General features: G+C 40.9%; 1 protein-coding gene and 1 long non-coding RNA gene across 4 annotated transcripts in view; both read left to right on the forward strand.

The window, feature by feature from the left end:
- Positions 1-1,711, forward strand: part of LOC309712587 — a 2,813-nt gene extending 1,102 nt beyond the window's left edge. Inside the window, exon 3 of the long non-coding RNA XR_014278331.1 lies at positions 27-1,711. This is a non-coding gene — a long non-coding RNA (uncharacterized lncRNA). The remainder of the gene's footprint in view (positions 1-26) is intronic.
- Positions 1,712-3,481: 1,770 nt separating this feature from the next.
- Positions 3,482-9,810, forward strand: LOC309713507 (uncharacterized protein). Of its 3 annotated transcripts, none has more exons than XM_082545173.1 (9): positions 3,482-3,941; positions 5,073-5,285; positions 5,529-5,664; positions 5,864-6,357; positions 6,539-6,849; positions 6,961-7,136; positions 7,499-7,671; positions 7,853-8,067; positions 8,359-9,810. In XM_082545173.1, exons 1-9 carry the CDS (start codon positions 3,574-3,576, stop codon positions 8,616-8,618), a joined length of 2,346 nt encoding a protein of 781 aa, XP_082401299.1. In that variant the 5' UTR covers positions 3,482-3,573; the 3' UTR covers positions 8,619-9,810. The 3 variants fall into 3 exon arrangements, with proteins under 3 accessions (XP_082401299.1, XP_082401301.1, XP_082401300.1); XM_082545175.1 differs by having other exon boundaries at positions 6,961-7,013; XM_082545174.1 differs by having other exon boundaries at positions 5,529-5,640.
- Positions 9,811-14,358: the final 4,548 nt, after the last annotated feature.

The following is a 14,358-nucleotide window of genomic DNA, read 5'->3' on the forward strand; positions in this document are numbered from 1 at the left end:
CAGTACTTTTATTTTCATCAATACAGGTTCAAGTTCCGGTACAATATTGTCTGTTTGATGCTCACTTGACGCTGGTTCATTTCGCCACCGCTATCTCCAGGAGACACACCCCGCCAGCGGTCAGACGGGAGCTGGATATGAGAATGATGGTAGTTGCACGCGGAGACGATGCTGCCTTCAAGTACGGTTTGTGAGATGCTAAAACTAGATCAGTTTAGAACCTTTTTGAACAAGTTTCAAAGCACTACAAGTACCGCTTGTCCATACTTAACATGAGTTTATGATTGATTTCTGGACACAGTCTAAATGTGAATATAATTTAGGGTCCAAATATTTTTCTATTAACGTCCTAAAACAGGTAGTCAGTATCCACATAGAAGAGGCAGAGGGCAGTGAGGCTCATTTCATGGATCTTCTTGGGTAGGGTTGGGATTAGAAAAAGATTCTGAATTGGGTTAAACACAATGGTTGTGACTTTTTAAAGGTCCACTTTCCCGGTGACTGTGTAATTATTTTTAGTTATTATTTTTGTTTTTAATGACCATTTCTAGTCGTTGCCCACCTCTCGGTCATTGCCCACCTCTCAGTCGTTGCCCACCTCTCAATTTTAAGTCGTTGCCCACCTCTCAATTTTAAATACACGTAGACATTGAGGGCTAGCAGGAGGGACCATGCGCTTACCTGCTGCTCTCTGGCAGGTAGCTCCATGCCCTCCTGGGTTTTAAATGCACCTTAGAACACACATGCATCAACACTACAATGAGCGGGTGGAGGGAGGTTTGGAGTCTTCTCTCACCCCCATTCTCTGCGACCTGCTGGAGCGGGGGGGCTAGGAGGAGGAGTTGGTCGTCCGACTGCGGTCTGGAGGGTGGGGCCTCCCTGCTGCTGCGGAGTCGGGGCGGTCTGCCTCCCCCCACCGCAGGGAAAAGGGTAACACCACCTGGGTCTGGGTGCAGTTCCCCCCTCCAGGGGCAAGGGTACCTAGACCCGGTTTGTAGAGTACGCTTGGGGAGTGTGATCGTGTGTACAGCGTCTCTTTATGTCTGTCTCCACGTTGGTTGAGTGTGGAGTAAGTGCATATGAGAGCATGAGGGTGGGAATGGATGTTTGTATATGTGTGTGTCTGTATTTCTGTGTCTATATGTCAGGTTGGGTGTCAGGCGCCACCTCTCTGGGGACATCTTAGGCCCTCCAAGGTTTGGAGGCCTATCTCCCCCTACCACCACTTCCCCTGCCAGTGGCGGACTCCCTCAGACATCGGTTCGTTGGTGGTTCTTTGTGTCCGGGGATGGGCGTCCAGGTACACACCGGCTCACTCCTTGGCGGCCGCATATCGGGGCCTGGAGCCTGGGGCTCGCTCGGGCCACTTCGGAGGTGGGGTGCCCCCGGCCTCTCGGCCTGGGGCTCGGTCACTCAGGCACGGCTGGCTGCCGGCGGAGCTCACGGGCGCGTCATTGCAACTCCCCCTGGCTTCTGCTCCGCGGCTGCTGAGTGAGCCCTCATCTGGGACTCTCCTCAGCTCTTTCTGGGACAGTGGCGCGGCTGCCCCTCTGTTGGTCTTCCTTGGTCTCTTGTGTTCTGGGGGCCTCTGGATGTCTGGAGTTTTGATCTCCTCCATACCTGCTTCATGCCCTGGAGGACGGGGCTGTGGCCCCCCCACACCCTCTAGCAGATCATTACATGAAGGAACCTTTAAAAAAAAAAAAAACAAGCGCGTCCATGCTCACAGGTGTACACACGGGTGATCACACCCACAAACTACACCCTTTTTGGCTCCTACCTCAAAGCACACTGTGTTCTGTTGATCTTATGTGCTGCACAATAATGTTTAATATTTAGTATTTACTGTCATATTCCCATATATCATTGTGATGTTGTTTATTCTATTACTCTTGTTCTCTTCTGCTTGTTTTCTTTTTTCTTTCTCAGCAGGTGACCCAGGTGATTGATATATGCATTTTTTCTCCTTCTTTTTTTTCTGCTCATTCTGTTGGTTTTTGTCTTTTGCCCTTCTCCCCCGTCCCTCTTCTCAGCTGTTTCTCTTTCCCTCTTTCTTTCTCCCCTTCTTTCCCCCAGTCAAGTCTGTCCCGTATTCAGTAAGTGAAAATAAAATGAACAATAAAAGGTGAATCAAATGGACCATTACGGCAAGGCTGGGATGGTCAATTTGGTAAAGTAAATCCGTTGGGCACCTTTCTTTGCCTTTAGACAACAATTCTGATGGCAAAAGAGCCAAACGGGACAGGCAAAAAAAAAAAAAAAAAAAAAGACCATTTCATGTGTTGCCATGAAACCAGGCTCTCCTATATGAGGTGCCGTAAGGGACATTATTACTGAAACGCTCTCACAGACACTACTGAAACGCTCTCACACACACTACTGAAATGCTCTCACACACACTACTGAAATGCTCTCACAGACACTACTGAAACGCTCTCACACACACTACTGAAATGCTCTCACAGACACTACTGAAACGCTCTCACACACACTACTGAAACGCTCTCACACACACTACTGAAATGCTCTCACAGACACTACTGAAACGCTCTCACACACACTACTGAAATGCTCTCACAGACACTACTGAAATGCTCTCACACACACTACTGAAATGCTCTCACACACACTACTGAAACGCTCTCACACACACTACTGAAATGCTCTCACACACACTACTGAAACGCTCTCACACACACTACTGAAACGCTCTCACACACACTACTGAAATTTTACCTCTCACACACACTACTGAAACGCTCTCACACACACTACTGAAATGCTCTCACACACACTACTGAAACGCTCTCACACACACTACTGAAATTTTACCTCTCACACACACTACTGAAATGCTCTCACACACACTACTGAAACGCTCTCACACACACTACTGAAACGCTCTCACACACACTACTGAAATTTTACCTCTCACACACACTACTGAAACGCTCTCACACACACTACTGAAATGCTCTCACACACACTACTGAAATTTTAGCTCTCACACACACTACTGAAACGCTCTCACACACACTACTGAAACGCTCTCACACACACTACTGAAACGCTCTCACACACACTACTGAAATTTTACCTCTCACACACACTACTGAAACGCTCTCACACACACTACTGAAACGCTCTCACACACACTACTGAAACGCTCTCACACACACTACTGAAACGCTCTCACACACACTACTGAAACGCTCTCACACACACTACTGAAATTTTACCTCTCACACACACTACTGAAACGCTCTCACACACACTACTGAAATGCTCTCACACACACTACTGAAACGCTCTCACACACACTACTGAAATTTTACCTCTCACACACACTACTGAAACGCTCTCACACACACTACTGAAATTTTACCTCTCACACACACTACTGAAATGCTCTCACACACACTACTGAAACGCTCTCACACACACTACTGAAAATCCAAGGCATTTCAGTTGAACAGGAAGGCGTTTCAGTTGAACAGGAAGGCATTTCAGTTAAACAGGAAGGCGTTTCAGTTAAACAGGAAGGCATTTCAGTTGAACAGGAAGGAGTTTTAGATGAACAGGAAGTTGTGTCCAGACCAGGAAAGTGAAGGAAAAAGTGGTACACTTCAAACCACTACACAGATGTCTACTCAGCAACCTGCTAGTAGCCTAAGTGAAGCAGCCGCATTACTCAACAGTATATTATCCTCAGCAGAGACCATCAGAACTTTGTCAAATGCCACAGTCGTGGGGCAGCAACCTGTTGCAAGTACCAGTGTGGACGGACTGGATAGTCACTTAACATCCCTCTTTCCCTCACGTCAACGTAGCAGCTTGCCCATGCCAGCGACATCTACAGTCAGGAGAGAATGTGCACCTGCACCACGTTATCAAACTCGGCAATGCTTCGGCAGCTGGACATCAGGCACCAGAAGAAAAAGGTAGTTACAAAGTTTAATGAGTTTGTATTCACTTGCCTGAAATGGGGCCATATGTAATAGTCTGATATTTAATAATATACTGCAGAGCTCGCAAAATCGCTAGCCCGACGTCCCGGGGCTAGCGATTTTTCCAGGCTACCAAAATCTATCTCTGCCCTGCCCGTCGGGCTATCGTAGGAAGGAAAAATATATGTCTATGCTTTTGCATTCTTTCGGAAATGTAGCTGGGTAATTATGTCATTGGCATCGGTGAGCCACTGTCAATATGTGACATATTGAAATCGCGTTTGAATTTGCGCTTGTTTTTTTGCTTTCACTTTGCAATCACGCGAACTGTGTATAGAGAGCGACAGTACTGATTGGTGAGTGATGATAATTTGCGCACCAATTCCTCTGACATCGTCTTATCAATCGTTAGCTTACTATGCAAACATGACAAGTGAAATCTCCCGCAGCTTAAACATGTGAGAGGTTGATTGCGCAGAGAATCGCTGAGCGTTATGTGTGTGTGTGTGTGTGTGTGTGTGTAAAAGCAGCAGGATTTATATTTTAGTTCTGCTGAGCCAAATAAGACAGGTCAGGGTGAAGAAGTGACAGCCAAAGAAAAGCTTACCACAAAACGGAGAAGTTATGACAAATCAGACTATAAGGCAAAAAGAAAGTGCAGCTTTATGGTTTCATGGACAAAATAATTTCTGTGGCTGCAATGACGAGCTAAATAACCAGGGCTGCACATAAGTGGTCCGCAGGTGCGCATTCGCTGTCAAAACAAAAGACACGCACAAGATAAGAAGTTGCAACGCGTGTTTGCGTACATAGGATTTTCTGGAGGAGGACAGACATTTGTTTAGAACTCTTAAAGATGTCGAAGAAGCTCCTTTAAGCAATTATTTTGGTTTTCCTCCACCTCCAAAGAAATGTCAGAAGGAGTCCGAACCACAAAAGAAGCACGTATTCTCGGAAAAGTATAAAAAAAAGTATATAAAATTAACCCTTATGTTTGCCTAACTACAACAATTTTGTCTATGAAAGCATTCTGTGTAGGGGTTTGGATAGTGTTCTGCTGTCTGCATCTCAGTATTATTAGTTATCACTTGCTGTTGTTTATGGTATCTAATATTTATATTTCAGAGCTATGGCCCAGCAGCATGACCATTTCAACAAAGATGTTATACTACTTCCAACTCCATCATGGGGAGTAGTGTGCAAACAAGGTTCAAAATTATGGTTACACAAACATGGGCACATCCTCAGTGCTTTTGAATTCCAGAAGACCTGGGACAACCAAACTGTCGTGAAACACCTCAAGGAAAGCTTTGGTGAACGCCTTCCAGAGGATGTCAGGTAAAATACTATTGTTTATTGTTACTGTGTGTATTCATGTAATGACTTGTACTTAAAGATAATATACCAAAGTAAAGAAGTTTAAAATATCATTCATCATTATAAAAACATATGACTATACCAGTAGAATTTAAGTCATAAAAGCATACACACAAACAGAACAATATATAATAAAATATTTAACTAATACTTAAAATATTTAACTAATTAGCAATTGCTGTTGTCCCTATTTATTTTTTGTAGCCTCGAGTTTCTAATGGCTTGTGGCAATAAGCTGGTGTCTCCAAAGCTCCAAGTTGGTCAGGAGCTGAATGGGATGCTGATCCTAAAGGTTTTTAAAACCAAAGCCCTCTATGTAAGGCCATCAAGGACACTTTTAGTAAGTTACTAAAAGAATGAAAAGTAATCATGATTTGGGAAAAAACATGTCAACAATTGGGCTTCTAACAAAATAGAATATATTTATTTAAAACAAGTGTTTTGGAGCAATCAATATGGATATTTCTTATTTTAATCTTTTTAAGATAAGCTATAATTACTTGCTTTTGATATATGTTTTTGGTCTTTTTCTGTTGAAGAGTGAATCAGATGAAGACAAAGATCCTTCCCACATCAGCTCCAAATCAGCATTAAGCAGTTGTGCAACTGATAAGGACAGTGACAATGATTGTTTTGAAGTTGATAGTTCAAAAATCCAACAAGACATGAGCAGCCAAGTCACTACAAGGTTAAGAAGTCATGTTAAAGGTGATAACCCTGGCACTAGCAGTGATGAAGAAGATGATACTGGGACCAACTGTATTCGAAGGAGTGTTGGTAAAAGGCAACGAGCAAAGCAAGGAAGTGATGGGAACAGCATTTGTGATGAAGGCTACATGGCAAGAAGTGATGACAAACCTAGCACAAGCAGTCACAGCAGAGATTTCAATGCAAGAAGTGAAGACATCCCTGCCATGAGCGTTAATGATGAAGATTATTCTTCATATTTAACTCTCGTGGCATCGCTTTCTGGCGATTCTTCAGATGATGAGGATTTAAATCAAGCTATAATTGCGAGCTTGGAGAATCAGATGTGAGTAACAAACATACAGAATTTGAGTTTGAGACATAATTTGGGCTTTCCAGAATTGTCAAATCAATATAAACCTTTAAAGCTTTAACTCTCTATGATCAGTGTGACACATATTCTCAAATTCTGTAACATGACTACATGGCTGATATATTTTATTTTCTGTTTTATTTTCTTTTTTTAGTGCAGAAAAAGTCCCTGTTCAAGAGATACTGCTGGAACTATCAAGCAAAATTAGCACAAAACAGCAGTGCAAATTTAATATAAATCGCTCTGCTGTGTGGGAGGGAGCCTTGCGTGGTTTTCAAAGGCTATCTTATGATCCCAACTTGATGATCTGTGTGAAATTCTCAGATGATATGGGGAAAAATGAGGAAGGGGTTGATTTAGGTGGGCCAAGGAGGGAATTCTTGAGACTATTGATGGACACCATTGCCAGGTCAGCCATGTTTGAGGGGAAAGAAAACTGCAAGAACTTGGCTCTTGACAGTACTGGTAATTACCTATTTTTCTAAGATTAATAGTGGGAACTGTTTAACTGATATTTATTTTTACAGGCAACATTACTGACAATTTTGCTTTTCCTTTTATTCTGTTGCTTTGCAGCTCTCAGAGGGGACTGGTACTACATCTCTGGGAGAGCCATTGCAGTGAGCTTGGTACATGGTGGTCCACCACCTAACTTTCTGTCACCAACAGTATTTTCCCTTCTGGTTGGAAATTCAGCAAATCCAGCCCTGGAAGACATAGCTGACCTGGAACTCTTTGAAAAAGTCCGAAAGGTCTCTATATGTTTATTTTATAAATCTTATAGTGAATTGAAAATAGTTTGTGTTCCAGTTTTCTTTTGCAGGGAATGTTTATCCGGATCAGTCTGGCCATTGCTGAATGCCAAGTTTTTATATTTTGCTGCTATATTAAACTAAGATTCAGTAGATAAGGGTAGACGAAAGAGTATATTTTATCATTTTTTTAAGCACATTGTAAACATATTAAAAAAATATGTGTAGTCATTTGACTTCCAATGTACGCGCGGGCATATTGTGATTGTGTAGACCACTGGTGGCTGGGTTCCTTCTAATAGGTTATAAGACTACTGAGTAACTTCCATAACAAGCCCTTCCTCTGCTCTTTGTGATGCTAGATATCTCAAAGTACAACCCTTGAGGACCTTGAAAAGTCAAAAGAACCTCTGCTTGATTACTTGGCCAATGCAGGATGCCTGAGGCCTATGCGTTCACTAAGAGACAGGGATCTGCTGGTACATGATATTGTCATGTTTCAGGTCATCCACAGGGTTCAAGGTCCATTTCAAAGGTATTTTGGTATTCTGTGTTTTTCAGATTAATTAAAATGTGATAAAAATCTTACCTATTAATCAAAATGGCCAGTTAATAACCTAGTATAACTGATTGTGCCAAATTGATAATATACAATTAACTTAGAAGCATGAAATTGCAGAATTATTGAATAAAATTTCTTTGTGCTGTTTATCCAGATTTTGTGAAGGTCTGAAAACTCTTGGGGTTCTCGAGAAAATGAGGAGGCATCCAGACAGTTTTCGCCCGCTGTTCTGCTATGAGCCACATATGCTGACTGCTGACCAGGTGGATGATCTTTTCAACATTCATCTATCTCCAGAAGGAAGCAACAGAAGAGCTGCTGAGGAGACAGTTGTTACCTTCTGGAGAGACTATCTCCAAGATGCAGAAGGTAATTGTCACTTTAGTGCACAATAAATAGATGTAACGATTTATAGGTTAGCATTTCTGAAATCTTTATTTTAAAGAACATACTCATATAACAATAACACCACATTACCCTCTTGGTTGTAGTAACATTTTTACATAGTTCTTTGAGACTATTGAAAGATGAAAAGCATGCTCTATAGTCATTGCAATAACAGTCATTAAGATTCTTGCTTTAGATTTGTACTCACTGACAATTTATGTTGGCCAAATGAAATAACCTTTTAACACTTTTTTCCTTCTCTGTTTTATGCAGAAGAAGAAGGACCTTCCAAATTACAGAAGATATTGGCCTTTGCAACTGGAGCAACTGCGGTGCCACCTATTGGCTTTTCCCCAGCACCCTCGATTGAGTTCATTCATAGAGGAGACGATGACTTCTCTTCTACACCAATTTTCCCTCTTGCCAACACGTGTGTTAACTGCATTAGGCTGCCACTGCATGTTTCATACCAGCTGTTCAAGGAGAAGTTTGATTTTGCATTAGGTAACACTTACGGCTTTGGCAGGGTATGAACACATTATGCTGGAGGAGTTTGCGTGTTTCTCTTTTGTATTGGTCTCTCTTTTGATTCAAAGTGAGTATTGAGTATTAACTTGTTAAGGTTTTAATATTTCCAAATTTACCTGCTTCAGTCAAATTGATGTTTTAAGACATCAATTTGACAAGAAGTGATTGTTCTTCAGGATTCATACAGGTAGATACCAATTGTTTAACAGCACGTCAGAAGTTAATTTAGATTGTTGAGTTTGAATATACAAAATTTGTGTCACTTTACTCATTTCATGTGTATGTCCATCGGTTTTTGATTTGGTTGTCTTTGTGTCTGTTTATTCTTCTGCCTGTGTCAGTTTCTGTTTGACAACAGAGCTGTCATTTTATCATTTTAAAGAAAATGGTTTCAATATGTTAGTTTCGATCACATATGTTTTCTGAAATGTTTTTTTTATATATCTTTTTTTTATTTTTTGCAAAATATTTTATTTAATGTAGAAGGTGTAAAAGTGAAGAAAACACATCTATTCCATGATTTCCATCATTTTCTAATGGATTCACTTGTTGAATTATGTTCATTGCAGTCTCATTTATGTTGATGTCAATAGCTGGAATATTGACATTATTGTTTGTTTGAAGTTCTGGTAATGGCCCTTCTTCATCAACGCCATAATAGTTATCAACATGAAAAATGTCATTTATAAACGACAGGATTCCCACATTGTTTGTGACACCTGTATGCCACAGCTGAAGAGGGGTCTGTCCTCCTTGTGTAGAGAGACCATGGTTGTTCCACTGATTGACAAATTCTGTTAATGCTCTTTCAATCCTTGGCAAATAAACATAATGCAGACAAAAAAGATGTAGCTCATTCAGTGAATCCAACATACCCTGTTCTTCCATAAAGTTAAAGATATTTATAAAGTGTCTTGATACAACTCTGTTGAGTTCTGCCCACAGTCTTTCAATTCTTTGGTTATGTACTGAAACACCTGTAATAACACTGCCTACTCCTCTTCTCTGTAACATAAAACGAGCAACCTGTATATTTTCCATACCATGATCACACCTGACCCTTAAGGGCAAACCAAAGTTTTGTATTCCTTCCAAAAATAATGACAAGACACTTGAGGCTCTGTTATTGGATAAGCAACGTAAGTATATGATAGTTCGGCTGAAGCCATCAACACAGCCATGCAGGACCAAGCGCCATCTAATCAATTTGTGGTTGCCGTCAAAATGCCTGTTGAGAGATCAGAAAGCATTACTACAGTTCCACGTGTTTGTTCATATTATTTAGTAGTGAATTCCTGACCCTGTACTTAAACAAAAACTAGAGGTTTCATTTTGTACATTTACTTCAACAACAGCACACCTCTGTCTCTCACACACACACACACACACACACACACGTGCACACACATACACACAGTGGCATAAAATGTCTTTTTCCACACTACGTTTACCTGGCACAATTGATGTTAGAGATTAAAATTGTGATGTAAAATAAAGGATTAAACAACTCAACAGTATATACATTAGACAACATCTAAATTGATGTACTATGAATCCCCCAAATATTTAACATACTTATATCAATTTCAGTTTTTTTGGTTATTGTTATTTTTTTATTATTATTATCTTATGCTGATCATATAGATTAACTTCAGTAATGTTTTGAATGAAGGACCATTAATTTTGATGTATTGTGTTAATACTTTTAAACACAAGGCCTGATCATTTGTTTCAAACCAGTGAACTTACCATAAGTGGTTGGGGGCCTGAACACTATAGATCCTTCGCCTTATCGCATGACGACGTCTAAATGCACGTCCAATAGGATCCACTTCCTGTAGACTTTGTCTGACCCTCCAACGTTGAACTCTTAAGCCACGAGATCTCAGACTTCCAAGAATGTATACTTCCCCTGCATTTGGAGTGTTCTGTAGGATATCCGTCACAAGGCCATTCAGTTCTTGATTTGAAATATCCACATAGCTTAATGGCTCAACTCCCAAAGTTTGTCTGTGTCTGTACAGGGTTCTTCGACTTATTCCAAAGCATGATGCAATTCTCTGCCATGTCATACCAATGGAAACAAAGTGAGAAATCTGTTCAGCAGATATAGTGTATCGTGGCCGACCTGGATGACCACTCAAGGTGGTTGGGGGTAACAATCTGTGGGTCACATAAGCAGATCTCTGTCTAGCATCATATTCATGTAGCAAGCTGCAAAAGCATCTATACAAGGATTGTAGTAGGTTGGTGGCAACCCTATTATTGGGATCATATCGAGATACAGCAGCAAGAAATTCTGATAGAGTTCGTGTATGATCATCTAGCTCTCTATAAAGCCGCTCTTGTCTGATATTGTCCGAATTTTCATTTTGGAGCGCCCCAATACATTGCAGAGCACAAGTAAAAAATCTTTCAACATCTTCTTCATTGGTTCTCACCTCAAAAAACAAAGAAAGTATGTAAAAAATGACAAGGATCTGATGTAATTTCATTGTAGATGAGGTACTGTCAGACACAGTCTTTCCAGATTATACGGGCAGCTAGCATAGCCAGGATGCCCTGACTTGTTGCAATAGGCTGCTACCCTACAACAATGTTTGGATAGTCACTGATGAAGGCAAAATATTTTTCAATTATACCTCTAACAGACTGTTGTCGACGTCACCGCGGTGTTAGCTGTGCATTAATGTGTTATTTGTTTTTCCTCACCTTCCTGTACAGCTAAAATGCCTTCCTGTTCAATTGAAATCCTCTTGGTTTTCATTAGTGTGTGTGAGAGCGTTTCAGTAGTGTGTGTGAGAGCGTTTCAGTAGTGTGTGTGAGAGCGTTTCAGTAGTGTGTGTGAGAGCATTTCAGTAGTGTGTGTGAGAGCGTTTCAGTAGTGTGTGTGAGAGCGTTTCAGTTGTGTGTGTGAGAGGTAAAATTTCAGTAGTGTGTGTGAGAGCATTTCAGTAGTGTGTGTGAGAGCGTTTCAGTAGTGTGTGTGAGAGCGTTTCAGTAGTGTGTGTGAGAGCATTTCAGTAGTGTGTGTGAGAGCTAAAATTTCAGTAGTGTGTGTGAGAGCGTTTCAGTAGTGTGTGTGAGAGCATTTCAGTAGTGTGTGTGAGAGGTAAAATTTCAGTAGTGTGTGTGAGAGCGTTTCAGTAGTGTGTGTGAGAGCATTTCAGTAGTGTGTGTGAGAGCGTTTCAGTAGTGTGTGTGAGAGCGTTTCAGTAGTGTGTGTGAGAGGTAAAATTTCAGTAGTGTGTGTGAGAGCGTTTCAGTAGTGTGTGTGAGAGCGTTTCAGTAGTGTCTGTGAGAGCTAAAATTTCAGTAGTGTGTGTGAGAGCATTTCAGTAGTGTGTGTGAGAGCGTTTCAGTAGTGTCTGTGAGAGCTAAAATTTCAGTAGTGTGTGTGAGAGCATTTCAGTAGTGTGTGTGAGAGCGTTTCAGTAGTGTGTGTGAGAGCGTTTCAGTAGTGTGTGTGAGAGCGTTTCAGTAGTGTGTGTGAGAGGTAAAATTTCAGTAGTGTGTGTGAGAGCGTTTCAGTAGTGTGTGTGAGAGCGTTTCAGTAGTGTGTGTGAGAGGTAAAATTTCAGTAGTGTGTGTGAGAGCGTTTCAGTAGTGTGTGTGAGAGCGTTTCAGTAGTGTCTGTGAGAGCATTTCAGTAGTGTGTGTGAGAGCGTTTCAGTAGTGTGTGTGAGAGCGTTTCAGTAATAATGTCCCTTACGGCACCTCATACTCCTATACTCTACAACAGGCCCTTACCATAACTCTAACACAAACCTAGTTTGCTAACTTTAACCCCAAAAGCAAGAATTAACCCTCAAACACACCTTTGAAATGAAAATGAAAGAAAGAAACCATGTCAAAAAGTCAAAGTCTTACTAATTATGAACACTCAAGTGGTCCAAACTCTCACAAAACTGGAAAAGTGTGGAAATAGTGTTTCTTATGCTCTACTTATTTATTTATTTTTTTGTTGTTTGTGAATATAATTTTGCTTATTCTCACTACTGAACTGATTTCTGTCTTCCTCAAAACACTTCCTGTATAGTGCTGCCCACCCCAACAATACCATAATCAAATGTGGTCAGGATACTACAGTGTTTGGACCCGAAATTGTCAGCTTAGAGTTGAGAAAACAGCCCACTGAACACACTCAAAACTAAAGAAATCACCTTCAACTTCAGAAATAATCCTTGCGTTCTGTTTAATGTTTGATAAGTGCAGACCTGGCTCCCTTCTACATCAGCATTAACTCTGCAGAGATGGTAAACATTAGTACTTTTTACCTTTAAAAACCATTTCTTCAGTGCATTTGAAGGCGTGGCTGCTCTGTGTTGTTATATGTGGGATAATAACAATTAGGACTAATTCTAACAGGATGATTCAGCTCCATTTCCACAAGAACAGACACAAGAAGTCTTTCATAACTGCAATAATCGTGTAGAATGAAACACCTGTTTAACAGAGAAACATCTACTATATATTCTGTTTTATTTAAACTCATTCATGTACTTCTAATCTGATGGAGATTTTTTTTCTGTTGTTTTGTGTTTGATTTTATCGTATTTTAAGTTTTTTATTGGCACAGGTTGTGTCCATCATTATAATATGATCAGAAAAGTTACTGTCTTGGTGTAATAACATCTTCAGCTATTTTGAACCATCCTCCAAATGAATATGTCTGACACATCTTAACAGAAGTATTAGCTCAGCACACCCCTAGATGTCAGCATGAGCTTTTAACAGCCTGTTTGTGCAGCCCTGGGGGGCTATCTGTGACTATATTTAGCTCCTATTAATGTATGTGTCCCTTCTAATTGAAGCAAAACCTGAAACAGCTCAACTGTATGTGATTTTAGGATCTGAATTTTAAGTTAATAAGAAAAAACATAAGCAAATCTATTTGGTTTGATAGACCAAGATATAATTTTTATTGCACTGTACTGAAGCACAGCGTTGATTCAAATGGTCACACAGAACCACAAGATGGAGCTACTTTGCTATTAATGCAGCACTCTTAAATACAAGAACCTGGGGTTTTCAGAGGCACAGAAAGGGGGCTGTTTATCCAAACAATAATTACACACAGTGCACACCAGTGAAAAGTAAATTATCCATGGAAAATGATCTGTTGTGTTTCAGTAGGTTTGCAGCAGAGTTGGAGGGCTTAAATCCACAGCCTTGGCAGTCCGAGCTGTTCTTCTTCGTAACCTCTTGGTGGCGACGGTGAATGACTCATTTTTTTAAAGTGGGTTAATGAGTCATAACAATTCAGGTGCACTCAGTCGTGTTCAGCCAGTGGCCCACAAAAGATTGATCTCACTTAGTTAAAATTACTCGAGAGGAAATGTTTGCTGAGCACAGCTGATTACAAGCTTCTCAGTCAATTATTCATCTGTTTTCTTTGATTTAACAAAATGCACATCACCCCAATTATTTCAGAGAATATGTCTGACTTGTTTACAATGCAGTTTCCTGTCACCGCTAAGTCACCTAGCAGAATTACATCTGAACATTAAAGTGAGTGCTTTAGTGGAGCAACACGGTAATGTGACACACATTTTATTTGTTAGTAGGTTAAGAGTTTTTCCCAGCTGTGACTCCAGAGCTCAGGCTAAGCCGGGTTTGCTGTGGTCGCCCCGTAAAGCCCGCTGACGGATTTTGTTTCACTGTTTGACTCGTCGCAGGTGCTCTTGACCCATTTCACTTACAGCCCCAATGCCAGTCATCACTTTTGCGTTTCCATGGCAATAT

The sequence above is a fragment of the Aulonocara stuartgranti genome (genome assembly GCF_965226115.1).
Source record: "Aulonocara stuartgranti genome assembly, chromosome: 8".
Classification (NCBI taxonomy): Eukaryota; Metazoa; Chordata; class Actinopteri; order Cichliformes; family Cichlidae; genus Aulonocara; species Aulonocara stuartgranti.